Raw genomic sequence first — 27,932 nt, forward strand, 5'->3', positions numbered from 1 at the left:
TATTGATTGATAATGCTTTGTACACGAAATATTAAACAATATTAAATGTGACCAAATCAATTGGCTAAGTGTTCTACAAACGGACTGAAATATAATTTCTTGTTAGATAAAGTAGGTAAAATGAATGTTACTATAAATAGTGAAAATAGAATTTTAAAAGTGAAAAAAAGTGCTATATTGAGAATAGTTCAGTACGTTTAAAGTAGTGCATGTGAAATAGTTTAAGAGTGTTTGGGTAACACATTATTAGATTTTTCTTTAAAGTGTGAGAATAATTTTGGAAGTTCTTTAGTTTATTTCCACAGATCCTGCCTGAGCTTGTCAACTTGAAGGGCGGTTTTGGCTTCAGCACCAATGGTGGGACCGCGATGAATCCTTGGACAACAGAGTGCGAGGACGCTTGCTATCTTCACCCTCGGCTTTTCCCAACAACTCTGGAGAAGCCATGACCAACAGCCAGATGGACGTCTTGAAAAAAAAATTTGGTGAGATTTCCATTTTATATTATATTATTGTTTCTTTATTGCATTATGGAATGTTTATATTTCAAGTATCAGAATTTAAGTTTTCCGACTATTTTGTGCATGCAAGCTTCAACTAAAATATATCAAATTTGGCACAAATCAAGCAATTTAGAGTTGAATTGCAACCACTTAAAAATACTATCTGGGGCTTATAAAATTGAGTATCTCTCATAAAAATGCAACCTACTTCAGTTTCCAAGTTTTTTTTAAAGAAATAATATTATTCGAGCATTTTCATTGAATGAAGAATCCACAAGATTTATAAAGTGTTAAGAAAAATTTAATATGAATAACCTTGAATTTAATTCAACGATCGAAGTTTTATTTTCAATTTTGAAATCCAACTTCGGACATCAGGTGAACCAATGCCAGTTGGCCAGTCGAAATCTCCCCAAGGTTGTTGCAGTGCAGTGAGAGCTAGGTCAGTGCAATAGGAGTTTTTTTTTTGCGTTTTTATTTTATAGAAGCGCTCTCGCACACCTTAACTCTTGAAACAAATCAATCACAATCAATCCTAAATCAAACTAATTCAAAGGATACAATTTTCATGAATTAAATTCTAATTTAATTAGAAAATCTCATTGAATCGTAAAACAAATTCAGAAATTGTTCTCATTAAAATAAATGCAAGCCTTATTACATTCAAGATTATTATATTATATATGAGAACAGCATGCTCGGCTCTTTATAATTGGAATTTTAATTAGAATTATTAAATTCAATCAGGTCGAAGAGAAACGCCACTCGTCAACAGTGTTTGAGGACTTGGCAGACACCGCTAGTGCCAGGCTCTTGGTCAAGTTTTGAAACCTGCAGAAGACGGAGCTCCTATGACCTGAAGTAGGTTTAAATCTATTCTGCATGCGACGATCAAGCCAAGTAAAGTGACTAGATTGAGTTGTGCATTTGCCACAGATAGGCGCAACATCCTCCACCCACTTTTACCAGTTTTGCCTGAGAGCCCAATGTTTTCATTTTGCATTATACACTGTCGAATAATACATTTAAATTTAAAGTTAATGAATTGGCAGCTGGTTGAATTTTGTCATTATTACTACAAAAAATGTATAAATCAAGCAACTGCACTTATGCCAATTATCTTTTTGTAATGGAGTGGTTGCACCCGCAACAGATACCGGTCCAACGGAGCGGACAACAGCTGAAGGCCGCCCCTAACAGGGGACGTTGCCCGCCACCGCTGGCAATGCGTCGTCTGAATGGCTTGTGTGTGAATAATGCCGAGGCATCACAACCACCCATTGAGCTTCTGCATTTGCCATGCGGGAACACGATTTGCATTGGCGAAGGGCTTGGTTACGACTAAAGTCCTGTGTCTGATTGCATGGGAGGTGCGGAGAATTCGGACATGCCACTGCAGATGCCGACGTGGTGCACTCATGAGATTGAGTTGTCATGAGTGTGGCAATGGGCGTGAAAGAGGTTGGGTTCGTTGTTGGCACCCTTGTGTAGTCCAGTACTTTTGGTCACGCCGGGCTTGCCTCCTCGAACACCTTCCACGTTGCGCAACCGGGAGCCCCTGCCCCCGAACAATAGCTGGAAGTGAGTCTCAGTACCGCGGATGTCTGCTTAAGTTTGTCGGGATGTCAAACCACTCCACTTTAATAATTCTTTATTCAAAAATGGCCAAATAACTTATTAAAACTAAATGCATGTTTCTTTGAACTTTAAGGATGGCTTTTGCATGAACAGTGAGTGAAGTGCAAGTGGTTATTTTTTTACCAAAAAACAATCTAAACAAATATGTTATTTTAACTGGCCGAATCAAATGTATGATTGTTCTCTTGTAACTTTTCCAAAGTTCGAATGCAAGATATTTATAATAGGACCGCATGATGCAGAAAGTTTCTGTTTACAAGCTAATGAATGATTCTGAATGCGCAGCAAACTAAAAAATACGAATTTTTTTAAATTCCATCATCAAATTTTCTGGCCATTTCTTTTGTATCGTAGAATATGAATGCAAGGATTAAAAATTACAAGCATTGAGCAGCTACGGCGCATGAAAAAAAAATGATAGTATATTGATTGATAATGCTTTGTACACGAAATATTAAACAATATTAAATGTGACCAAATCAATTGGCTAAGTGTTCTACAAACGGACTGAAATATAATTTCTTGTTAGATAAAGTAGGTAAAATGAATGTTACTATAAATAGTGAAAATAGAATTTTAAAAGTGAAAAAAAGTGCTATATTGAGAATAGTTCAGTACGTTTAAAGTAGTGCATGTGAAATAGTTTAAGAGTGTTTGGGTAACACATTATTAGATTTTTCTTTAAAGTGTGAGAATAATTTTGGAAGTTCTTTAGTTTATTTCCACAGATCCTGCCTGAGCTTGTCAACTTGAAGGGCGGTTTTGGCTTCAGCACCAATGGTGGGACCGCGATGAATCCTTGGACAACAGAGTGCGAGGACGCTTGCTATCTTCACCCTCGGCTTTTCCCAACAACTCTGGAGAAGCCATGACCAACAGCCAGATGGACGTCTTGAAAAAAAAATTTGGTGAGATTTCCATTTTATATTATATTATTGTTTCTTTATTGCATTATGGAATGTTTATATTTCAAGTATCAGAATTTAAGTTTTCCGACTATTTTGTGCATGCAAGCTTCAACTAAAATATATCAAATTTGGCACAAATCAAGCAATTTAGAGTTGAATTGCAACCACTTAAAAATACTATCTGGGGCTTATAAAATTGAGTATCTCTCATAAAAATGCAACCTACTTCAGTTTCCAAGTTTTTTTTAAAGAAATAATATTATTCGAGCATTTTCATTGAATGAAGAATCCACAAGATTTATAAAGTGTTAAGAAAAATTTAATATGAATAACCTTGAATTTAATTCAACGATCGAAGTTTTATTTTCAATTTTGAAATCCAACTTCGGACATCAGGTGAACCAATGCCAGTTGGCCAGTCGAAATCTCCCCAAGGTTGTTGCAGTGCAGTGAGAGCTAGGTCAGTGCAATAGGAGTTTTTTTTTTGCGTTTTTATTTTATAGAAGCGCTCTCGCACACCTTAACTCTTGAAACAAATCAATCACAATCAATCCTAAATCAAACTAATTCAAAGGATACAATTTTCATGAATTAAATTCTAATTTAATTAGAAAATCTCATTGAATCGTAAAACAAATTCAGAAATTGTTCTCATTAAAATAAATGCAAGCCTTATTACATTCAAGATTATTATATTATATATGAGAACAGCATGCTCGGCTCTTTATAATTGGAATTTTAATTAGAATTATTAAATTCAATCAGGTCGAAGAGAAACGCCACTCGTCAACAGTGTTTGAGGACTTGGCAGACACCGCTAGTGCCAGGCTCTTGGTCAAGTTTTGAAACCTGCAGAAGACGGAGCTCCTATGACCTGAAGTAGGTTTAAATCTATTCTGCATGCGACGATCAAGCCAAGTAAAGTGACTAGATTGAGTTGTGCATTTGCCACAGATAGGCGCAACATCCTCCACCCACTTTTACCAGTTTTGCCTGAGAGCCCAATGTTTTCATTTTGCATTATACACTGTCGAATAATACATTTAAATTTAAAGTTAATGAATTGGCAGCTGGTTGAATTTTGTCATTATTACTACAAAAAATGTATAAATCAAGCAACTGCACTTATGCCAATTATCTTTTTGTAATGGAGTGGTTGCACCCGCAACAGATACCGGTCCAACGGAGCGGACAACAGCTGAAGGCCGCCCCTAACAGGGGACGTTGCCCGCCACCGCTGGCAATGCGTCGTCTGAATGGCTTGTGTGTGAATAATGCCGAGGCATCACAACCACCCATTGAGCTTCTGCATTTGCCATGCGGGAACACGATTTGCATTGGCGAAGGGCTTGGTTACGACTAAAGTCCTGTGTCTGATTGCATGGGAGGTGCGGAGAATTCGGACATGCCACTGCAGATGCCGACGTGGTGCACTCATGAGATTGAGTTGTCATGAGTGTGGCAATGGGCGTGAAAGAGGTTGGGTTCGTTGTTGGCACCCTTGTGTAGTCCAGTACTTTTGGTCACGCCGGGCTTGCCTCCTCGAACACCTTCCACGTTGCGCAACCGGGAGCCCCTGCCCCCGAACAATAGCTGGAAGTGAGTCTCAGTACCGCGGATGTCTGCTTAAGTTTGTCGGGATGTCAAACCACTCCACTTTAATAATTCTTTATTCAAAAATGGCCAAATAACTTATTAAAACTAAATGCATGTTTCTTTGAACTTTAAGGATGGCTTTTGCATGAACAGTGAGTGAAGTGCAAGTGGTTATTTTTTTACCAAAAAACAATCTAAACAAATATGTTATTTTAACTGGCCGAATCAAATGTATGATTGTTCTCTTGTAACTTTTCCAAAGTTCGAATGCAAGATATTTATAATAGGACCGCATGATGCAGAAAGTTTCTGTTTACAAGCTAATGAATGATTCTGAATGCGCAGCAAACTAAATACAAATTTTTTTAAATTCCATCATCAAATTTTCTGGCCATTTCTTTTGTATCGTAGAATATGAATGCAAGGATTAAAAATTACAAGCATTGAGCAGCTACGGCGCATGAAAAAAAAATGATAGTATATTGATTGATAATGCTTTGTACACGAAATATTAAACAATATTAAATGTGACCAAATCAATTGGCTAAGTGTTCTACAAACGGACTGAAATATAATTTCTTGTTAGATAAAGTAGGTAAAATGAATGTTACTATAAATAGTGAAAATAGAATTTTAAAAGTGAAAAAAAGTGCTATATTGAGAATAGTTCAGTACGTTTAAAGTAGTGCATGTGAAATAGTTTAAGAGTGTTTGGGTAACACATTATTAGATTTTTCTTTAAAGTGTGAGAATAATTTTGGAAGTTCTTTAGTTTATTTCCACAGATCCTGCCTGAGCTTGTCAACTTGAAGGGCGGTTTTGGCTTCAGCACCAATGGTGGGACCGCGATGAATCCTTGGACAACAGAGTGCGAGGACGCTTGCTATCTTCACCCTCGGCTTTTCCCAACAACTCTGGAGAAGCCATGACCAACAGCCAGATGGACGTCTTGAAAAAAAAATTTGGTGAGATTTCCATTTTATATTATATTATTGTTTCTTTATTGCATTATGGAATGTTTATATTTCAAGTATCAGAATTTAAGTTTTCCGACTATTTTGTGCATGCAAGCTTCAACTAAAATATATCAAATTTGGCACAAATCAAGCAATTTAGAGTTGAATTGCAACCACTTAAAAATACTATCTGGGGCTTATAAAATTGAGTATCTCTCATAAAAATGCAACCTACTTCAGTTTCCAAGTTTTTTTTAAAGAAATAATATTATTCGAGCATTTTCATTGAATGAAGAATCCACAAGATTTATAAAGTGTTAAGAAAAATTTAATATGAATAACCTTGAATTTAATTCAACGATCGAAGTTTTATTTTCAATTTTGAAATCCAACTTCGGACATCAGGTGAACCAATGCCAGTTGGCCAGTCGAAATCTCCCCAAGGTTGTTGCAGTGCAGTGAGAGCTAGGTCAGTGCAATAGGAGTTTTTTTTTTGCGTTTTTATTTTATAGAAGCGCTCTCGCACACCTTAACTCTTGAAACAAATCAATCACAATCAATCCTAAATCAAACTAATTCAAAGGATACAATTTTCATGAATTAAATTCTAATTTAATTAGAAAATCTCATTGAATCGTAAAACAAATTCAGAAATTGTTCTCATTAAAATAAATGCAAGCCTTATTACATTCAAGATTATTATATTATATATGAGAACAGCATGCTCGGCTCTTTATAATTGGAATTTTAATTAGAATTATTAAATTCAATCAGGTCGAAGAGAAACGCCACTCGTCAACAGTGTTTGAGGACTTGGCAGACACCGCTAGTGCCAGGCTCTTGGTCAAGTTTTGAAACCTGCAGAAGACGGAGCTCCTATGACCTGAAGTAGGTTTAAATCTATTCTGCATGCGACGATCAAGCCAAGTAAAGTGACTAGATTGAGTTGTGCATTTGCCACAGATAGGCGCAACATCCTCCACCCACTTTTACCAGTTTTGCCTGAGAGCCCAATGTTTTCATTTTGCATTATACACTGTCGAATAATACATTTAAATTTAAAGTTAATGAATTGGCAGCTGGTTGAATTTTGTCATTATTACTACAAAAAATGTATAAATCAAGCAACTGCACTTATGCCAATTATCTTTTTGTAATGGAGTGGTTGCACCCGCAACAGATACCGGTCCAACGGAGCGGACAACAGCTGAAGGCCGCCCCTAACAGGGGACGTTGCCCGCCACCGCTGGCAATGCGTCGTCTGAATGGCTTGTGTGTGAATAATGCCGAGGCATCACAACCACCCATTGAGCTTCTGCATTTGCCATGCGGGAACACGATTTGCATTGGCGAAGGGCTTGGTTACGACTAAAGTCCTGTGTCTGATTGCATGGGAGGTGCGGAGAATTCGGACATGCCACTGCAGATGCCGACGTGGTGCACTCATGAGATTGAGTTGTCATGAGTGTGGCAATGGGCGTGAAAGAGGTTGGGTTCGTTGTTGGCACCCTTGTGTAGTCCAGTACTTTTGGTCACGCCGGGCTTGCCTCCTCGAACACCTTCCACGTTGCGCAACCGGGAGCCCCTGCCCCCGAACAATAGCTGGAAGTGAGTCTCAGTACCGCGGATGTCTGCTTAAGTTTGTCGGGATGTCAAACCACTCCACTTTAATAATTCTTTATTCAAAAATGGCCAAATAACTTATTAAAACTAAATGCATGTTTCTTTGAACTTTAAGGATGGCTTTTGCATGAACAGTGAGTGAAGTGCAAGTGGTTATTTTTTTACCAAAAAACAATCTAAACAAATATGTTATTTTAACTGGCCGAATCAAATGTATGATTGTTCTCTTGTAACTTTTCCAAAGTTCGAATGCAAGATATTTATAATAGGACCGCATGATGCAGAAAGTTTCTGTTTACAAGCTAATGAATGATTCTGAATGCGCAGCAAACTAAATACAAATTTTTTTAAATTCCATCATCAAATTTTCTGGCCATTTCTTTTGTATCGTAGAATATGAATGCAAGGATTAAAAATTACAAGCATTGAGCAGCTACGGCGCATGAAAAAAAAATGATAGTATATTGATTGATAATGCTTTGTACACGAAATATTAAACAATATTAAATGTGACCAAATCAATTGGCTAAGTGTTCTACAAACGGACTGAAATATAATTTCTTGTTAGATAAAGTAGGTAAAATGAATGTTACTATAAATAGTGAAAATAGAATTTTAAAAGTGAAAAAAAGTGCTATATTGAGAATAGTTCAGTACGTTTAAAGTAGTGCATGTGAAATAGTTTAAGAGTGTTTGGGTAACACATTATTAGATTTTTCTTTAAAGTGTGAGAATAATTTTGGAAGTTCTTTAGTTTATTTCCACAGATCCTGCCTGAGCTTGTCAACTTGAAGGGCGGTTTTGGCTTCAGCACCAATGGTGGGACCGCGATGAATCCTTGGACAACAGAGTGCGAGGACGCTTGCTATCTTCACCCTCGGCTTTTCCCAACAACTCTGGAGAAGCCATGACCAACAGCCAGATGGACGTCTTGAAAAAAAAATTTGGTGAGATTTCCATTTTATATTATATTATTGTTTCTTTATTGCATTATGGAATGTTTATATTTCAAGTATCAGAATTTAAGTTTTCCGACTATTTTGTGCATGCAAGCTTCAACTAAAATATATCAAATTTGGCACAAATCAAGCAATTTAGAGTTGAATTGCAACCACTTAAAAATACTATCTGGGGCTTATAAAATTGAGTATCTCTCATAAAAATGCAACCTACTTCAGTTTCCAAGTTTTTTTTAAAGAAATAATATTATTCGAGCATTTTCATTGAATGAAGAATCCACAAGATTTATAAAGTGTTAAGAAAAATTTAATATGAATAACCTTGAATTTAATTCAACGATCGAAGTTTTATTTTCAATTTTGAAATCCAACTTCGGACATCAGGTGAACCAATGCCAGTTGGCCAGTCGAAATCTCCCCAAGGTTGTTGCAGTGCAGTGAGAGCTAGGTCAGTGCAATAGGAGTTTTTTTTTTGCGTTTTTATTTTATAGAAGCGCTCTCGCACACCTTAACTCTTGAAACAAATCAATCACAATCAATCCTAAATCAAACTAATTCAAAGGATACAATTTTCATGAATTAAATTCTAATTTAATTAGAAAATCTCATTGAATCGTAAAACAAATTCAGAAATTGTTCTCATTAAAATAAATGCAAGCCTTATTACATTCAAGATTATTATATTATATATGAGAACAGCATGCTCGGCTCTTTATAATTGGAATTTTAATTAGAATTATTAAATTCAATCAGGTCGAAGAGAAACGCCACTCGTCAACAGTGTTTGAGGACTTGGCAGACACCGCTAGTGCCAGGCTCTTGGTCAAGTTTTGAAACCTGCAGAAGACGGAGCTCCTATGACCTGAAGTAGGTTTAAATCTATTCTGCATGCGACGATCAAGCCAAGTAAAGTGACTAGATTGAGTTGTGCATTTGCCACAGATAGGCGCAACATCCTCCACCCACTTTTACCAGTTTTGCCTGAGAGCCCAATGTTTTCATTTTGCATTATACACTGTCGAATAATACATTTAAATTTAAAGTTAATGAATTGGCAGCTGGTTGAATTTTGTCATTATTACTACAAAAAATGTATAAATCAAGCAACTGCACTTATGCCAATTATCTTTTTGTAATGGAGTGGTTGCACCCGCAACAGATACCGGTCCAACGGAGCGGACAACAGCTGAAGGCCGCCCCTAACAGGGGACGTTGCCCGCCACCGCTGGCAATGCGTCGTCTGAATGGCTTGTGTGTGAATAATGCCGAGGCATCACAACCACCCATTGAGCTTCTGCATTTGCCATGCGGGAACACGATTTGCATTGGCGAAGGGCTTGGTTACGACTAAAGTCCTGTGTCTGATTGCATGGGAGGTGCGGAGAATTCGGACATGCCACTGCAGATGCCGACGTGGTGCACTCATGAGATTGAGTTGTCATGAGTGTGGCAATGGGCGTGAAAGAGGTTGGGTTCGTTGTTGGCACCCTTGTGTAGTCCAGTACTTTTGGTCACGCCGGGCTTGCCTCCTCGAACACCTTCCACGTTGCGCAACCGGGAGCCCCTGCCCCCGAACAATAGCTGGAAGTGAGTCTCAGTACCGCGGATGTCTGCTTAAGTTTGTCGGGATGTCAAACCACTCCACTTTAATAATTCTTTATTCAAAAATGGCCAAATAACTTATTAAAACTAAATGCATGTTTCTTTGAACTTTAAGGATGGCTTTTGCATGAACAGTGAGTGAAGTGCAAGTGGTTATTTTTTTACCAAAAAACAATCTAAACAAATATGTTATTTTAACTGGCCGAATCAAATGTATGATTGTTCTCTTGTAACTTTTCCAAAGTTCGAATGCAAGATATTTATAATAGGACCGCATGATGCAGAAAGTTTCTGTTTACAAGCTAATGAATGATTCTGAATGCGCAGCAAACTAAATACAAATTTTTTTAAATTCCATCATCAAATTTTCTGGCCATTTCTTTTGTATCGTAGAATATGAATGCAAGGATTAAAAATTACAAGCATTGAGCAGCTACGGCGCATGAAAAAAAAATGATAGTATATTGATTGATAATGCTTTGTACACGAAATATTAAACAATATTAAATGTGACCAAATCAATTGGCTAAGTGTTCTACAAACGGACTGAAATATAATTTCTTGTTAGATAAAGTAGGTAAAATGAATGTTACTATAAATAGTGAAAATAGAATTTTAAAAGTGAAAAAAAGTGCTATATTGAGAATAGTTCAGTACGTTTAAAGTAGTGCATGTGAAATAGTTTAAGAGTGTTTGGGTAACACATTATTAGATTTTTCTTTAAAGTGTGAGAATAATTTTGGAAGTTCTTTAGTTTATTTCCACAGATCCTGCCTGAGCTTGTCAACTTGAAGGGCGGTTTTGGCTTCAGCACCAATGGTGGGACCGCGATGAATCCTTGGACAACAGAGTGCGAGGACGCTTGCTATCTTCACCCTCGGCTTTTCCCAACAACTCTGGAGAAGCCATGACCAACAGCCAGATGGACGTCTTGAAAAAAAAATTTGGTGAGATTTCCATTTTATATTATATTATTGTTTCTTTATTGCATTATGGAATGTTTATATTTCAAGTATCAGAATTTAAGTTTTCCGACTATTTTGTGCATGCAAGCTTCAACTAAAATATATCAAATTTGGCACAAATCAAGCAATTTAGAGTTGAATTGCAACCACTTAAAAATACTATCTGGGGCTTATAAAATTGAGTATCTCTCATAAAAATGCAACCTACTTCAGTTTCCAAGTTTTTTTTAAAGAAATAATATTATTCGAGCATTTTCATTGAATGAAGAATCCACAAGATTTATAAAGTGTTAAGAAAAATTTAATATGAATAACCTTGAATTTAATTCAACGATCGAAGTTTTATTTTCAATTTTGAAATCCAACTTCGGACATCAGGTGAACCAATGCCAGTTGGCCAGTCGAAATCTCCCCAAGGTTGTTGCAGTGCAGTGAGAGCTAGGTCAGTGCAATAGGAGTTTTTTTTTTGCGTTTTTATTTTATAGAAGCGCTCTCGCACACCTTAACTCTTGAAACAAATCAATCACAATCAATCCTAAATCAAACTAATTCAAAGGATACAATTTTCATGAATTAAATTCTAATTTAATTAGAAAATCTCATTGAATCGTAAAACAAATTCAGAAATTGTTCTCATTAAAATAAATGCAAGCCTTATTACATTCAAGATTATTATATTATATATGAGAACAGCATGCTCGGCTCTTTATAATTGGAATTTTAATTAGAATTATTAAATTCAATCAGGTCGAAGAGAAACGCCACTCGTCAACAGTGTTTGAGGACTTGGCAGACACCGCTAGTGCCAGGCTCTTGGTCAAGTTTTGAAACCTGCAGAAGACGGAGCTCCTATGACCTGAAGTAGGTTTAAATCTATTCTGCATGCGACGATCAAGCCAAGTAAAGTGACTAGATTGAGTTGTGCATTTGCCACAGATAGGCGCAACATCCTCCACCCACTTTTACCAGTTTTGCCTGAGAGCCCAATGTTTTCATTTTGCATTATACACTGTCGAATAATACATTTAAATTTAAAGTTAATGAATTGGCAGCTGGTTGAATTTTGTCATTATTACTACAAAAAATGTATAAATCAAGCAACTGCACTTATGCCAATTATCTTTTTGTAATGGAGTGGTTGCACCCGCAACAGATACCGGTCCAACGGAGCGGACAACAGCTGAAGGCCGCCCCTAACAGGGGACGTTGCCCGCCACCGCTGGCAATGCGTCGTCTGAATGGCTTGTGTGTGAATAATGCCGAGGCATCACAACCACCCATTGAGCTTCTGCATTTGCCATGCGGGAACACGATTTGCATTGGCGAAGGGCTTGGTTACGACTAAAGTCCTGTGTCTGATTGCATGGGAGGTGCGGAGAATTCGGACATGCCACTGCAGATGCCGACGTGGTGCACTCATGAGATTGAGTTGTCATGAGTGTGGCAATGGGCGTGAAAGAGGTTGGGTTCGTTGTTGGCACCCTTGTGTAGTCCAGTACTTTTGGTCACGCCGGGCTTGCCTCCTCGAACACCTTCCACGTTGCGCAACCGGGAGCCCCTGCCCCCGAACAATAGCTGGAAGTGAGTCTCAGTACCGCGGATGTCTGCTTAAGTTTGTCGGGATGTCAAACCACTCCACTTTAATAATTCTTTATTCAAAAATGGCCAAATAACTTATTAAAACTAAATGCATGTTTCTTTGAACTTTAAGGATGGCTTTTGCATGAACAGTGAGTGAAGTGCAAGTGGTTATTTTTTTACCAAAAAACAATCTAAACAAATATGTTATTTTAACTGGCCGAATCAAATGTATGATTGTTCTCTTGTAACTTTTCCAAAGTTCGAATGCAAGATATTTATAATAGGACCGCATGATGCAGAAAGTTTCTGTTTACAAGCTAATGAATGATTCTGAATGCGCAGCAAACTAAATACAAATTTTTTTAAATTCCATCATCAAATTTTCTGGCCATTTCTTTTGTATCGTAGAATATGAATGCAAGGATTAAAAATTACAAGCATTGAGCAGCTACGGCGCATGAAAAAAAAATGATAGTATATTGATTGATAATGCTTTGTACACGAAATATTAAACAATATTAAATGTGACCAAATCAATTGGCTAAGTGTTCTACAAACGGACTGAAATATAATTTCTTGTTAGATAAAGTAGGTAAAATGAATGTTACTATAAATAGTGAAAATAGAATTTTAAAAGTGAAAAAAAGTGCTATATTGAGAATAGTTCAGTACGTTTAAAGTAGTGCATGTGAAATAGTTTAAGAGTGTTTGGGTAACACATTATTAGATTTTTCTTTAAAGTGTGAGAATAATTTTGGAAGTTCTTTAGTTTATTTCCACAGATCCTGCCTGAGCTTGTCAACTTGAAGGGCGGTTTTGGCTTCAGCATCAATGGTCGGACCGCGATGCCTCCTTGGAAAAACAGTGTACGAGAACGCTTGCTATCTTCACCCTCAGCTTTTCCCAACAACAACTCTAGAGAAGCCGTGACCGACAGCCAGATGGACGTCTTTGACAAAAAAATTGGTGAGATTTCCATTTTATATTATCGTTTCTCTATTGCATTATGGAATGTTTATATTTCAAGTATCAGAATTTTAATTTTCGGACTATTTTGTGCATGCAAGCTATAACTAAAACATATCAAATTTGGCACAAATCAAGCAATTTAGAGTTGAATGGCAACCTCTTAAAAATACTATCTGGGGCTTATAAAATTGAGTATCTCTCATTAAAATGCAACCTACTTCATTGATTAAAAATTTCCAAGTTTTTTGTAAACAAATTATTTTATTCGAGCATTTTTATTCAATGAAAAATCCACAAGATTAATAAAGTGTAAAGAAAAATTTAATATGAATAACCTTGAATTTAATTCAACAGTTTTATTTTTAATTTTGAATTTTACTAAAAATTACAGGAGCCCCCTCACGAACCCCGCCCTTTTGTCCTGCCTTCACCACGTTCTCGGGCGTGCGCGCCTCCACCCCTCGCTCGCGGCTTCTGCAAAAATTAATCTTGGGGGGTTTCGTCTTTTGCACCTTAACTGTGCCGATAAATAAATAAATAGAAAATGTTTAAAAAATTTAAAAAAAGTAAAGTTTTAGATATTATGTAAGAAAATAATCTGGTTTTTTGGAACGGTTGTAGAAAGGAAAAGCATTTTGTGCGGATGTGTTACTACAGTTTTATTTATTGATGAATATATAATTAATCGCTTAAGTCTCACATCACACAAATTATCGTAGAATTAGTGGGTTCTTCTCGATTGAGCCATACAAATCCATTAAGCAGCGGGGAAATGACTAGTTTGGAATTAGCGTAAATTTTTTGCTAAAGAAATTTTTTTTTAAGTTACTCTTTCTTTTATCCCATAGTACTATGTAGCTATACATTCAATATAATTAGCATTTTTCTTTAACGACAAATGCATCGAAAGCAATTATATATTTTTTCTCATTATCTGTACTTGTCATAATTATAGAATAGTTGGAATAGATTTTAATTACTTGATTCACGGCGCACGTATAGGTGACTTTTTGCTTAAAGGTGAAATTTTGCAAGGAAAGATATAATTATGTATATCAAGAATTCGCGAAAAGTACACATTATGCATTAAGTTACACAGAAAAGCATACATAATTTTATGAGAGATGACAGAGAATGTGTTTCACATACTTTTTTTCGTCTTAAATTTAACAAGAAATACACAATTAATTTTGGAATCAAGCGAGAGTTAACATTTTTTGTTTTGCAGGGAAACTTGCAACATTGTTTTCCATTCGGTTTAAACGCTTATAAGGTTCTCTTGCTACTTAATTTATATAAGGGCAGGTGTGAACTCCGTGCACTTAATTCTTTTTGTCGTAAAACATTAACTTATCGTGCATTCCGAAACCTGTTTTTCTTTCGCTCCCGCCAAATCTCCGAACGTTCTCAACAGAAAGCCGATCCAAGCAATTTGAGCTCTAACTCTTTTTTTCGTGAGTAGTAAGTTGATAAATTTTGCAACGCGCTACATCAGCTGGCGCTCGGCCGGTTTGAAAACCATCAAGTCATTTTTCTACTTCGGCCAGCGCCGGAAGGCATTCTCTTTTACTTCTTTTAGTGTATTTTATATTTTAGCACCAATTCGACTCTGATGTCTACCTATTGTTTCGCTTCTTTTATTGTGCACCGATGGGCTTTTACATAGTGGCAAACAACCATCAAATGAAATATCACATCGCTCCCCGTCATTGTAATTGTCTTTGAATCTCTCTAACGTAGTCCCGCAAAAATCAATCACTTTTCTCACTAAGTCCAGACTAAATGAAAGCACATAGGGAATGTTATATTATTTCTAGATACAATCAATAACCAGGATATCGGGGCGCCTCAAAGTGCCTTCTAGGGCACTTTCCATTCAAATATTAATTAGTATTTTCCATAAAAATATCTGCATGCAACTTCCAAAAACTAAATTTTCACATTATAATTCCAATTTTATCACACAAAATATTTTTTTTTTAGAAACTGAAGCTTTAGAATCTCATTCTTTTTATTAAGAATTGAAACATTAGTTAGGCCTACAGAAGTTTTATAATATATTACAATGCTTGCACTGAAAATAAATTCTATTTTAAATATGTGATGGAAATGAAATCATTGCAAGTCACAGTTATTCACGGGGACAGTTTGAATCAACTGGACTAAGTATGTATTTATCACGTACAGTGCCAATCGTAGATGAGCTATTTTTATCCATTTTCATATTTATTCAGTTACACACTTAAGTATTATATTCTTACGCGCGTTTTGTTCACCCTACTTTTATGATTATGACGCGCACATCGTGTTCACCCTGGCTGCCTTTTTTCCCTTCAAAATAATATCCTCTCTGACTGATGAAGGACAAGTAGTGAAAAATGTCCTTCGTTAGCAGTGATTAATCCCTTGAAATCAAATATGTCTCACACTTGGAAAAACTGAACTGCAAATAGAAAAAGTTGCAGTTTTTGTATACAAAATTGTAGCCCTTTCCGATTTCACTCACTCGATTCCTCTCGCACAATAATCAAGAATGGTTTTCGATTTTTTTTGGTCTCCCGAATTGTTAAGTTCAGAAGCAGTGCACAAATTGAAGACTACTTTATTTCACGCAAAACACTGAAACTTACTGTGTGATTATATATAAGCTGGGAAAGTGCACTGCACCGCTTTCACATGAAAAAAATCTTGAAAAATTTTCATCACATTTTTTTCATCTTTTCAAAATTGAAGCTGAGGATCCATAACATAATACTTCCCTTTTACTGCTCAGTTTTTTGGCCGAGCAAAAATATGTTTATGCGGAAAAAATTATAATTTTGACTTTAACTTGCTGCAAATGTACTAAAATTTGGTGTAAACTACTCGCACCTTAAGAAATACTTGGAAAGAGTGCGTGAAATTTTTCAATACAAGTCTGCTGATAATTGTATTACATCCAAAATTGTCTTAATTTTTTTTTCATTTAATAAATAATGATATATTATTGTTTCTAACAAGTTCAATATTCAAGTAAATGGACCATCATTAAAAAGTGGACTTTTTCGTATCGTAATAGTTTCAAAACTTTTCGATAATTTTTTAGCGACGGAATAATGTGGAAAATAAGATGCGCGTTGAGATCAAATTCATGCGACAATTTCCATACGCGATTTGTATGCTCTCACTTTTGAGGTATTACAGATTGTTTGACAAGTATGGGCGCGGAAAATGCGGTGCTGCAAAAATTACCTCGCAGCCATTGCGTTTCCCGGTCGCTATAGCAATCGAGCACAAAATTGATGACCTTCTACGTAGATTTAGGAAAGAGTACACACACCTAACAAGAGTAGTGCGTTAAACGCTTGGTTCGGAAACGAAGCAGAACAAAATTGCCGCAGAAACTATTTAGAGTCCAAAGTGTGTGAGGATAAGGGCGTCATTTATATTTGTGGATGAACTAAAAAAGAGGCGAGAAAAATACCAAATCCTTTTCAGTCTTAACACGAGAGACGTTCCCCTATACTGTAGTATTTGACCGAGTTCTCTGCATACATGCATCGTGTGCAGCATTCTCGAAAAATAATCCCTTCCACCGCACTAAACGCAAATATTCTCTCGTTATAGGCAGCAGGCTTTTTCTATCGATTTCGAAATTCCTTACAAAGCAAGGTGCTTTATTCCAATTTTACTTTTTTGAAAAACTTTGTGAATGAATTATTACTGTGTTAGGCATCTTACGAACATTAAAGTGTGATGGGGACACTAATATGTAGTGACGACTTGCCCTAAGGTTAAGTTTGACCCGAGTGTGGCGCAACATACGATTAAAACTCAAGGCGGTAAGCTGAACAGCTCGTCTCATGATCCTGAAGGTTAATGGTGCATCTACTGGCTGAAGGTGAAAGGTCGATCTTGTTGAGGGCTATGCTTTCTTCGTTCTCGGCCACCCATTGGCCAAGTGTATCTGTGTCGTACGTTGGGATGATGGTCACTTCTGAAACAAATAATAAGTAAAAATTAATTAAAATTTGAGGCTAAACCCTTATTCAATAAAAAAAAATTGTAATACAAATATTTCAGTGGTAACGCAGGCTTTCCTTATTTTTAATTTAATTAAATTACGTTTTTCAACTTTTAATCATTACTATTTCTTTCAATTTATACTTTTTATCCATTCAAATACACTAACAACAAAGCCTATTTTGAAATAATTATTAATTTAATATATTATTCATTTTATTCTAATATTTTCTGTAAAAAAGAATATTGATTTCTTTTAACTTGCCTAAGTCTTTTTCATCCCACGACTGTTTCCCTTCCAAGAGTGCGTCGTAAACTTCCTTGCTCGGCTCGATGCCGCTGAAAACGTAGTACCTGGCTCGCACGTTTTTGAAGAACTCTACTTGCGAGTAATTCGAGTTTCCATGGTGCGGCACATACGTAAGATCGAAGTACATAGGGCTAGTAGGAATTTTATTTTTGCCAACCGCGTCCTTGTTAGATTTCGCCTTTGACCTATCAATGACTCTCTTTGATGCTGAAATGGGCTTTTCTTTTTTGGGAGTACCGTGCTGGCTCCCAATTGTGTCATTTGTAGCGGGAGGCGCGGGAGACGGGAGACCAAGTGGTTTACCCCAACTTTCGATTGGGTCCTTGTCCTTCTGAGCAGCAGCTGACTTTTCGTCCAGTTTAACCGCTGAGACTACTGAAGGGCCGGCTGCTGGCAAAGTTTCTGCGACAGCTCCTGCCGTGGCGGCTGCGATATCACCCATCTTTGCAATTTGATTCTTTGTGTCTTTGACGTCTTTGGCTACAGCTTCAGTCGGCGCAAAATCCTCGTCTCCTGGCAAACCTCCGTAGAAGGAGCCTGTCATCACAGACGATGGTACCACTTCGAATTTCAGCTTGGATGATGTAAACGGCGGTGAGGCAATGTCTTTGTCGCTTATCTCGCTCTGACGAGACGACGACCTGTTGTCGTCCCAAACATGAGGATCTCGAGACATCTGACCACTACTGATATCGCTGTGAGGAGATGGAGGAACATTATCGTGATCACTGTCATATGCAGGTGATGAAACGCGTTCTGCAATTCCAAATGAATCAGATTCATGAATTTTACTTGAGCTTATAACACTGTCAATATCGCCTTTCGCTGCCACAAAGATAGTGGAATGGTCGAGTTCAATTTGATTCTCCCTTTCTACCTGTGTGGGTTCTGGTGCTGAGAATTTGTCCACTGTTACCCCGGTTGATGTGACAGTTTTCTCAGTGCTAAGGACAGGACTACGTGAAATTGCTGCTTTCTCTTGCAAGCTAGAATCTGTCGAAGATTTTTCTTCCTTTTCTTTTAAAAGCAATGGGGCGGTGTCAAATTCAGTTTCGCCCCCTCCGTCCTCGCTGCTTGCCGTCAACATGAGCCGGTGGTGACTTTTTTTGGTGGCTTTATCTTGATCTGTAAGGCCCACTAGGTTATCCGACCCCACTGAGCTTGATGCAAAATCAGGTACTTCGTTAGAGTCAATTTCTTCATCAAATAATGTAGACCTTGTCATAGGGTCTTCAATTTGTGCAATGGTGGGTTTAGATACTCCACTTTCAGACGAGTCTTTTTGCAATTTATTAATAATTTCAATGTAACTCGCTGTGATTGGATCAGATACCTCAGACGGCGAAGGTGTTTTTTCTGCGCTTTGCAAAGCGGCGGGGGTTTTACTTTGATTTTGAATTTCTATCGATTTATCTGATACCTTTACTTGACCTTCAGTTTTATATTGTTCCAATGACTCAATTGAAACCTTGCCTGGAATTGGTGAGGGGGATTCTTTTAAAGACGGAACTGGCGAAGGAGATTTTTGCTCCTCGCCTTTTAGTGATGGAGCAGGTGAGGGAGACTTTTGCACCTCCTCTTTTGAGGATGAAACTGGTGAGGGAGACTTTTGCACCTCCTCTTTTGAGGATGGAACTGGTGAGGGAGACTGCACCTCCTCTTTTGAGGATGGAACTGGTGAGGGAGACTTTTGCACCTCCTCCTCCTTCAGAGATGAAGCTGGTGAAGGAGACTTTGGCACCTCCTCCTTCGAGGATGGAGCTGGTGAGGGAGACTTTGTCTCCTCTTCCTTCAGAGATGAAGCTGGAGAGGGAGACTTTTGCATCTCCTCCTTCGAAATTCGAGCTGGTGAGGGAGATTTTGGCTCCTCCTTGAGAGATAGAGTTGGTGAGGGAGACTTTTGCACCTCCTCTTTTGAGGATGGAACTGGAGACTTTTGTACCTCCTCCTTCGAGGATGGAGCTGGCATGGTAGACTTTTGCATCTCCTCCTTCAATGATGGAGCTAGTGAGGGAGACTTTTGCACCTCATCCATCAGAGATGGAGCTGGTGAGGGAGATTTTTGCATCTCCTCCTTCTGAGATGGAGCTGGAGAGGGAGACTTTTGCAGCTCATCCTTCAGAGATGGAGCTGGTGAGGGAGACTTTTGAACCTCCTCCTTCAGAGATGGAGCTGGTGAGGGAGACTTTGGCACCTCCTCCTTCAGAGATGGAGCTGGTGAGGGAGACTTTTGCACCTCATCCTTCTCAGATGGAGCTGGTGAGGGAGACGTTTGCACCTCCTTCAGAGATAAAGCTGGTGAGGGAGACTTTTGCACCTCCTCCTTTGAAGATGGAGTAGGTGAAGGAGACTTCAGCAACTCGTCCTTCAATGATGGAGTTGGTGAGGGAGATTTTTGCAGCTCATCCTTCAGAGATGGAGCTGGCGAAGGAGACTTTTGCACCTCCTCCTTCAGAGATGGAGCTGGCGAAGGAGACTTTTGCACCTCCTCCTTCAGAGATGGAGCTGGTGAGGGAGACTTTTGCAGCTCATCCTTCAATGATGGAGCTGGTGAGGGAGACTTTTGAACCTCCTCCTTCAGAGATGGAGCTGGCGAAGGAGACTTTTGCACCTCCTCCTTCAGAGATGGAGCTGGTGAGGGAGACTTTTGCAGCTCATCCTTCAGAGATGGAGCTGGTGAGGGAGACTTTGGCACCTCTTCCTTCAGAGATGGAGCTGGTGAGGGAGACTTTTGAACCTCCTCCTTCAGAGATGGAGCTGGTGAGGGAGACTTTTGCACCTCCTCCTTTGAAGATGGAGTAGGTGAAGGAGACTTCAGCAACTCGTCCTTCAATGATGGAGCTGGTGAGGGAGACTTTTGAACCTCCTCCTTCAGAGATGGAGCTGGTGAGGGAGACTTTTGCACATCCTCTTTCAGGGATGGAGCTGGTGAGGGAGAATGAAACTCCTCCTTTAGAGATGGAGCTGGTGAAGGAGACTTGGGCTCCTCTTTGTGAGATGTTGATGAAGATCTTACCTCTTCTATAAGTAGTGGTGCTTTTGAGGGAGAAATTGGCTCGTCTTTCATGGGTGGAGCTGGTGAAGGTGACTTTGAATCTGCTTTGGAAGATGGTGAGGGAGATTTCGTCTCTTCTTTAAGAGATGGAGCAGGCGATTGAGACGTTTGCTCCTCTTTAAGAGATGGAACTGGTGATGGAGACTTCTCATCCTGAAGAGATGGTGACTTTGACTCCTCTTTCAATTCTGGTGAACAAGGCTTTGGTTCTGCATTGACAGATGGAGATGGTGAAAGTGTAGGACTTGGCACATTTGACTTTCCACTTGTCTCATCCAATAGTGAAGATTTATTTACATCAATTTGCTCTGGAGACGATTTTCCTATCACTGTGGCATCAGTATCAGTGCGATCAGATGGAGCGTCTTTTTCCAACTCTGTCTGTCTACAAGGCAATGTTGAGGGTTGGGTATCCATTTCCTCATCTACACTGACTGATTGTTTGGAAACTGGCGTTCCAGACTCAACATCTATTAAGGTAGTCCCTGGTGATGATGGTTGAGGTGATGGAGATTTGGACTTATATGCGGCCTCTTTTTCAGCCTCGGGGCCATCTGTTTTCTCCACTTCTTTCACTTCCTGTACAGCAGGGCTTTTTACTTCTTCGTTGACCGGAATCGATTGTTTTAATAAGGTTTCTGGTGATACAGATTTCTCCTTTGAAAAATTTTCAATGCTTGTAATTACTTTTTCTTCAACTTGAGAAAGCTTTAAATCATGGTGATCTTGCTTAACTTCTGTATCGGAAGTCTCTTTGATTTCTTTTTTAATGTCATCTTCAGTAGGCACATCTTCTAATAGCAACTTTTCAACTGTATCCACAGGTGGAACCGGTGAAGGCGATCCAGAAAGTGGCTTTCCGTTTAGCAATGCTTTTGCTTCACTAATTGATGGTGCTGGTGATGGCGATTTTTCATCTTTCGCAAACTCAATGTCCCTTAACTCTGGTTCAGGAGACGGCGACTTTGCCAATTCTTTAATTCTATCATCTAAAATTGTTCCATCGGGAAGTAGTTTTTCATCGTGAATCTTTTCTGTCAATAATGCTAATTTTACTTCAGAATCTAAAATTTCCTTTATGATATCGTCTGCTTCTTGCGGGTCAGGACTAGACTTTTTAGTGTCAATTCTTTCCCCCTCTGCTGTTTGTGGTCTTGAATGCTCATCTGATTTTAGGGCTTTTTCTCCTTGAGTCACCTCTTTGATTGCAGGCTCTGCTGCTGACTCAGGTCGTGATGTGTCTTTTGAAACCACTGAATCTGATTTCTTTTGTTCCCCAGAAAGCATTAGAGACTGAGGTGATTCCGATCGGGACCCATCTTTCAGCTGCACCAACACGGGGGCTGGAGATTTCGTTAACGATGATTCATTAATATTGTCTTCGATGGGCTCCTTTGATGGAGGCCGCGACTCTTCTTTTTGAACAACCGCTGCATTTTGTAAATCAGTAGATCCAGGTCTTGAAGGATGTGTTCTTTCAATACTCTTATGATCTGAGGCTTCTACGCCTATATTACTCTGTTCAATTTTTGCTGGCTCGGAAGATTCAGGTCGTGATTGCTCATTAGAACTTTTTAAAAGCTCTACAGATTCAGCCCTTTCCGGCTCGATCGCACCTCCAGTAGGCTGTGACGAATCATGGTCATCAATTTTGTTCGGTTTTACTGAAATCACCGAGTCAGTTGTAGTCTCTAGTTGTGGCGTAGCTGAGTCCAATTTTGTAGCTTGCTCAATGGTAAAGTCATTAATGCTACTTGCTTTTACGCTCTCTGTGTGTCCTGTGGGATCAAACGAAGGCTCTGTGGACTCTGGCCGAGAGCTTTCCTTACTGGCTTGCTTAGGTGGGTCTGTTACCTGCGAGCTCAAAAGCTCTTTAGACTCTGGTTCTGCTGATTGAGGCCGTGAAGCGGTCAATTTTGGGGAAGATGTCCTAGATTTTTCAAAATCAATATTGGGTACTATTGTTGTTGGCGTATCTGATGGCTCTTTTGTCTCAAGACAAGGGGATGCAGCTTTAACTGGTGATGGTGTCTTTTCATCCCTCTCATGAATGATTTCAGGTTGTGGTGATTGCGGAAGACTTGTGTGTTGATCAGAAATTGCATCAACACCTGGTGACCTGCTTGGAGATGCTAATTCAGGTTTTGATGATATTTCTTCTTCAATTCCTTTTGTCTCATCTACGGTCTTTTTAATTTCACCACAATCATTTAGAACATGCTTTTCCTGTGTAGACGTTACTTCCGCACTTTGTGATAGCCGTCGTCCAACAGCTTCTGAACCAATTTCATCTATGTCCGCTATAAACGCGTCTCTATTTCTTGACTCCTCGTCTATATTTTTTCCCTGTTCCATCTCGTCTCTTTTTTCATTGTTGGAGCTGTCCTCTTTGTCACTTTTTGGTGATTCTTTCTCTTTTTCATCAGCGTGAAAAGCTTCTTTGAGCACGGCGGGCTTTTTTTCTGCGGGTGAAAAAGAAACTATTTAATTATTTCACTAAATTTAAATGACATCATACCTTGAAAATCCTGTTCTATTTTAATTCCATACTCCTCATCTATAACTTTTTCGAATTCACTCATTTCAATTCCGATTTGGGCACTTACTGAGGCATCAACAGCACATTCATCAACAGTTTGGAAAGGCAATTCGCTTCCCTTTACGACACCACTAGTTTTTTCCTGAAATAATGACAATATTTATTATAAAGGATTTTGCACACTTTAAGAATGCATGCCATTTCAATTGAAGCTTTTTTCTCTGCATCCTTCTTTTCATCTTCTACAATTCCCTCATCAATTTTGTGGTATTCACCGACAGGTACAGCGTCAACTTCTTCCTTAATTGCTAATTCTGTTGGTCGACATTCCTCTGTCTGCTCCTCGGAGGTTTTAAGTTTATCTTTTGTTTCTTCCAAAGAAGTATCAACCTCCTTCTCGTCAAGACATGACTTTTGCATTTCTTTTTCCCCAATTATTTCTTTTTTAACATCTAAATCCAAAGTTTCTTCTTCTCCGTCACCTTCTCCAGACTCTCCCCTCAGTGTTTTGTCAACACACTCAACAGATTTGCCAGCAATATCTGTTTGTGGCAAGTTGCCCATATCGGTTTTTTTGATCTGAACTTCTTCAATTAACTCTGGACTTATTTTTGGAGAAGCATCCACATTTTGCACCGTTTTATTCTCTTCCTGGACCAATTTCTTATCGTCCACGCTCTCGTACATCAAAGCGTCAACCTCCTCGTGCATGGGCAAATCAGCAACCTCGTCTGGAGTTTTAACAAGATCCCTGTGATGCTGCAATTGTGCTTGTTCTAGTTTTATTGCTTTTAGTGGCTCAATGATTGGAGCTGCAATTTCTTTTTGGTCGGCGATTTCAGCTCTCTCTATTTCCAACTTCTCCTCTTTAATCTCGTCTAAAATAATTTTATCATCTATTTTCTCATCTTCTGGCATAGACGGAGCTGTGGTTGCTGAAGTTTCCATTGCAGATAGCTTTTCATCGGGATGGCTTTTTGTTGTCGTCCCCTCCTCAGGTTTAATTTCTTTTTTGTCCTCCTGAGGAGATTCTTCTTTTTGTTTATCAGTTGATGTGTCAGCTTGACCATCTAATGCAATAACATCTTTGTCTGGACTAGATTGATGAATGTCGGAATCGTTCATTTTGTCCATAACGGCATCATCCTCTGCTATCTTTGATTGCGCTGACGTAATTATTTCCTTCACCTCTCCTTCAATTTTTTGTTTTGTTTCCTCGCTTATTTTATTTCCCTCGCGTTCGATATTTTCGGAATTTGCCTGTATTTCAAAAGTTTGAACTACATTGCACAGTTCTTCTGCATAATCCTTTTTATCAGATGTTGTTTCTTCCGCTGGTTCCGAATGATCTATGTTTTCAGGTTGTGTTTGTTTTTCCACAGACACGTCGTCTGGTGGGGATGATTTTTTTCCAGTTTCAACAAAAGTCAGGTCTTTTTTTCCTTCATCTGGGAAATCCACATTTTCTTCTAAAACATCGCTGCTAACTTTTTGTTCAGTTTCATTGCCCAAAATTTCAGAATCTCCGACTTCTTGGTCGGTTACTGCTTCATCTGCGTTCTCGGTACCGTACGTCGCAGTCACTTTGGAGACCTCAATGCCTGGAACTTCTTTCAGTTCGCTCTCCTTCGTATCTAGAATAACTTGCTGTGCATCAAGCTGCTCCACAGCATTGGCGATGCTTTCCGACACAATTTCTTTGTTTTGAATTTGCTCATCTTCATCGATTTGCATTGGCTTTTCTTCTGCAGAAGCAGCTTCTGCTGCATTTGTCTTGGTATCTTCAGTTTTATGAACTTTCTCTTCTGCTTTCGGTTCCATTCCTAGTTCATTGCTCTTTTCTTCCTCAATTTCGATCACTTCCTCAACCTCTGTCTCCTTTTCCTCGTCCGCACTTTGATCCTCAGGTGTGGCTTGTATTTCTTCATGTACCTCAATCTGCGCCTCTACCTCAACTTCAATCTCTTCCTCTGGTTTCTCTTCTTTTTCTGTACTTTCCTCGACATTATCATATTCGTTTTTGTCTGTCTCAGCTGTTTCAGCGTCCTTCTTAGCTCTCTCCTTTTCAGATTCCTCCTCATCTCGGATATGTTTATTCTCCCCGTCGTCTGTAATTAATTCTTCGTCTATTTGAGTATCAACGTCTCCATCAGTCTCTGAAACTTTTTCTTCTGCATCACCCTGCTTCTCAGACAAAATATCTTCCTCAGTCACATCTTCTGCTTGACTCTCTAGACCGCTGGGGACTTCAGTCTCTGCAGTCTCCGCTTGGGCATCATCTATAGCCTCAGAATCTTTGACAATTGTTGCTGTGAGAACGTCATCAGCTGCCTCAATTTCAACGTGGTGTGTTGCAACTACTTCTTTTGAAACCTTCGTCTCTGTCGGTTTCTCAGACACAGCAGATGTGTTTGATTCCTTGGTTTTTACTCTTTCAATTTTCTTAACACTGGTTTTCACATCTTTCTTAATAATCTTTTTTGGACTAGATTTTGGTTTCAGTTGCTTCTTGGGTGAAACAGGTGGTGAAGGTTTTGCTGCAGTAGGTGGCTTAATTTTTTTGATCGGAGCTTTCTTTTCAGCAACAGTTTTTACTTCCTTTGGTGGATCACGTTTTGATGCCGATTTGACTGCCGGTGCTTTAGTTCTTTCTATTTTTGATTCAAGTACCTTTCTGTTATTGGCTTCTTTGTCGCTCTTTGCAGGAGTAGGTGTCGGTGATTTTGCCCTCTTTATTTTTTCCACTCTTGGCTTTCCTTCTGCTGTTTTCTTTGGAGTCGGTGGCGAGTCTTTTTTGTCTTCAGATTTTCCCACTGACCTTTTGTCTGACTTCTGTGCGGCCAAGTGATTTTTAATATTTTTTTCTGCTTCAAGTTGCTTTGATTTTGATTCCGCAGGAATTGGCTTTTCAATTTGCTGCAAAATTTTTCTGGATTTGCTTTCAATTACTGGTTTTTCCAAGATTTTGGATTTGGTTTTTGTTGTTGTTACTGCCATTGACTTTGCTGTGCACGTCGGATACTTCAAAAATTCTAAATGCTTGATTTTTTCTAAGCCCTCAAAAATTTTGTGTTGTGGTGTACTTCCAGGAAACAAAATCCTAGTGATCGTGTCAGTCGGATTTGCAGGCTGCCACACCAAAAGTGCGCAGATGGAAGTTTGATTGTAAAGTGGAAATTGAAAATCCAGCTTTGAAGTTCTCGATGTAAATAATTTTTGGTCGTTAGTTGACCATTTAGCAAGGAACTCTTTGACTTCTTTTGAGTCTTTAGCAGGGCTTAGTACATACATATCCAATTTCCCGTGACCAACTTTGTGGTACAAATTAATTGGATCAATCACAGATTCCCTGTAGCAGGGGTGTGGCTTTAATTCAAGCGTGCGAAGGTTTGAGATGAGCGAATGCCCCTCTTCAAGCAGATCAAGCAGAAGAGGATCTCTGTCTTTATCACCGTCGGGCGAGGGAAGCGACCTGCGCTCCAGCATGTTGCAAAAGAAGTGCCCGATTTGGGGATATACGTATCCAAGAGTTTTCCTTTTTAACACGGAGGCGATTCCTCCAATATTGCTGTTGTTAATTCTTGTGACCATCACAGCGTCTAGTCTATCGAGGTGCCTTGTGAAATCCCAAAAGCACGATTTTCGGCTGTATCCGCCGTCCACCAGCATGTTGAAGCCATTGATGCCGAAAAGGGCAGCGTCACCTTGTCCTCCGGGAAAGACGTAGAGGGTTGGGTGACTGAATCGGATGTTCCCAACCACGTCTGAAGGCTCAAGCAACTCTTCTATGCCGGCTGGAGTCAAAAATTTTGAGATGTACTCAACAAACTGGGTTATGCCTGGGCTTCCTGCGGTCATCTTATCGTCAGGGTTAACCCTAACTATGCAACCCTTGGTTCCAGGTTCTTTGGAGATTTTGGCAGTGCTCCATTCGCCCTCAGCTGAGCACTGTATGTCGATAGAAACGTTGTTTTCGTAAGCTCTGATAACCCTCTGCGGCTCGGGCTCTCGCAAAGCATCCAAAAAATCCAAAAGCGAAAAGGTTCCGTCCTAGAATAAATAAATTGTTTTATATTTTTCAATGTTATTTCTTATAGTTAATATAAAATATACTTGAAGTGCCCAGGAACCATTTCCAGCAAATGTATACCCGGCGTGAATGATGTGCCTGTGCCTTGTGAAACTTGACAACAAATTCCTGGCACATTGTATTAATGTGGTTGTCTGTGGTTGAATCAAAACTTCAGTCACTAGGCTCTCGGAAGCAAACTGAATTAGTCGCTCCCCTAATTAAAATTGTTCTGTAAAAATTGACTTTAACAATTTTACTCCTACCATTCTTCGACTCTTCTCCGTCAGGTTTTTGCGCAGCTAGATGAATTAGCTCCTTTTCTAAGTCGACGTGGCACACGTCCGTGTCCCATGATAAGAATCCTGTGAAAAAGAATAGGAATTTTTCATTATTGAACTGCTTTCATTGAATCGTGGTTCTTAAATGAAGGGCGCCTATTAAAAACTGGTTATGCAACCCGCTGGACACAAATGTAGCGCGGTTTGCGTAACATGCATAATAACGTAATATCGAAGTATTAAATCTGTCTATTTTCTATTATTTTAAAATCTCCACTCTTTGCATTTGATTAATTCAATTCATTTTCCAGGAGGAGAAGAGATTGGACCAGAGCTTATTTCCGTCTAACCGGTGAGTGCTAAATTTCTAGTTTTC

At 38.9% G+C, this 27,932-nt stretch overlaps 1 protein-coding gene and 1 long non-coding RNA gene across 3 annotated transcripts in view; one reads left to right on the forward strand and one right to left on the reverse strand.

Moving 5' to 3' along the window:
* Positions 1-298: 298 nt before the first annotated feature.
* LOC132199100 (uncharacterized) lies at positions 299-27,904 on the forward strand. Of its 2 annotated transcripts, none has more exons than XR_009442079.1 (12): positions 299-485; positions 1,251-1,364; positions 2,857-3,049; positions 3,815-3,928; positions 5,418-5,610; positions 6,376-6,489; positions 7,979-8,171; positions 8,937-9,050; positions 10,540-10,732; positions 11,498-11,611; positions 13,101-13,297; positions 27,868-27,904. It is a non-coding gene; the product is annotated as an uncharacterized LOC132199100 (long non-coding RNA). The 2 variants fall into 2 exon arrangements; XR_009442080.1 differs by having other exon boundaries at positions 13,114-13,297.
* LOC132199099 (microtubule-associated protein futsch) overlaps positions 16,847-27,932 on the reverse strand; it is a 34,962-nt gene continuing 23,876 nt past the window's right edge. Inside the window, exons 2-7 of the mRNA XM_059623568.1 lie at positions 27,542-27,640; positions 27,320-27,492; positions 23,405-27,256; positions 23,186-23,348; positions 17,568-23,129; positions 16,847-17,276 (exon numbers count right to left, since the gene is read on the reverse strand). Coding sequence (XP_059479551.1) covers positions 17,107-17,276; positions 17,568-23,129; positions 23,186-23,348; positions 23,405-27,256; positions 27,320-27,492; positions 27,542-27,640 — 10,019 coding nt within the window. The 3' untranslated portion in view covers positions 16,847-17,106. The remainder of the gene's footprint in view (positions 17,277-17,567; positions 23,130-23,185; positions 23,349-23,404; positions 27,257-27,319; positions 27,493-27,541; positions 27,641-27,932) is intronic.

Source organism: Neocloeon triangulifer, unplaced genomic scaffold, assembly GCF_031216515.1.
Source record: "Neocloeon triangulifer isolate White Clay Creek 2 clone unplaced genomic scaffold, ASM3121651v1 ptg000013l, whole genome shotgun sequence".
Classification (NCBI taxonomy): Eukaryota; Metazoa; Arthropoda; class Insecta; order Ephemeroptera; family Baetidae; genus Neocloeon; species Neocloeon triangulifer.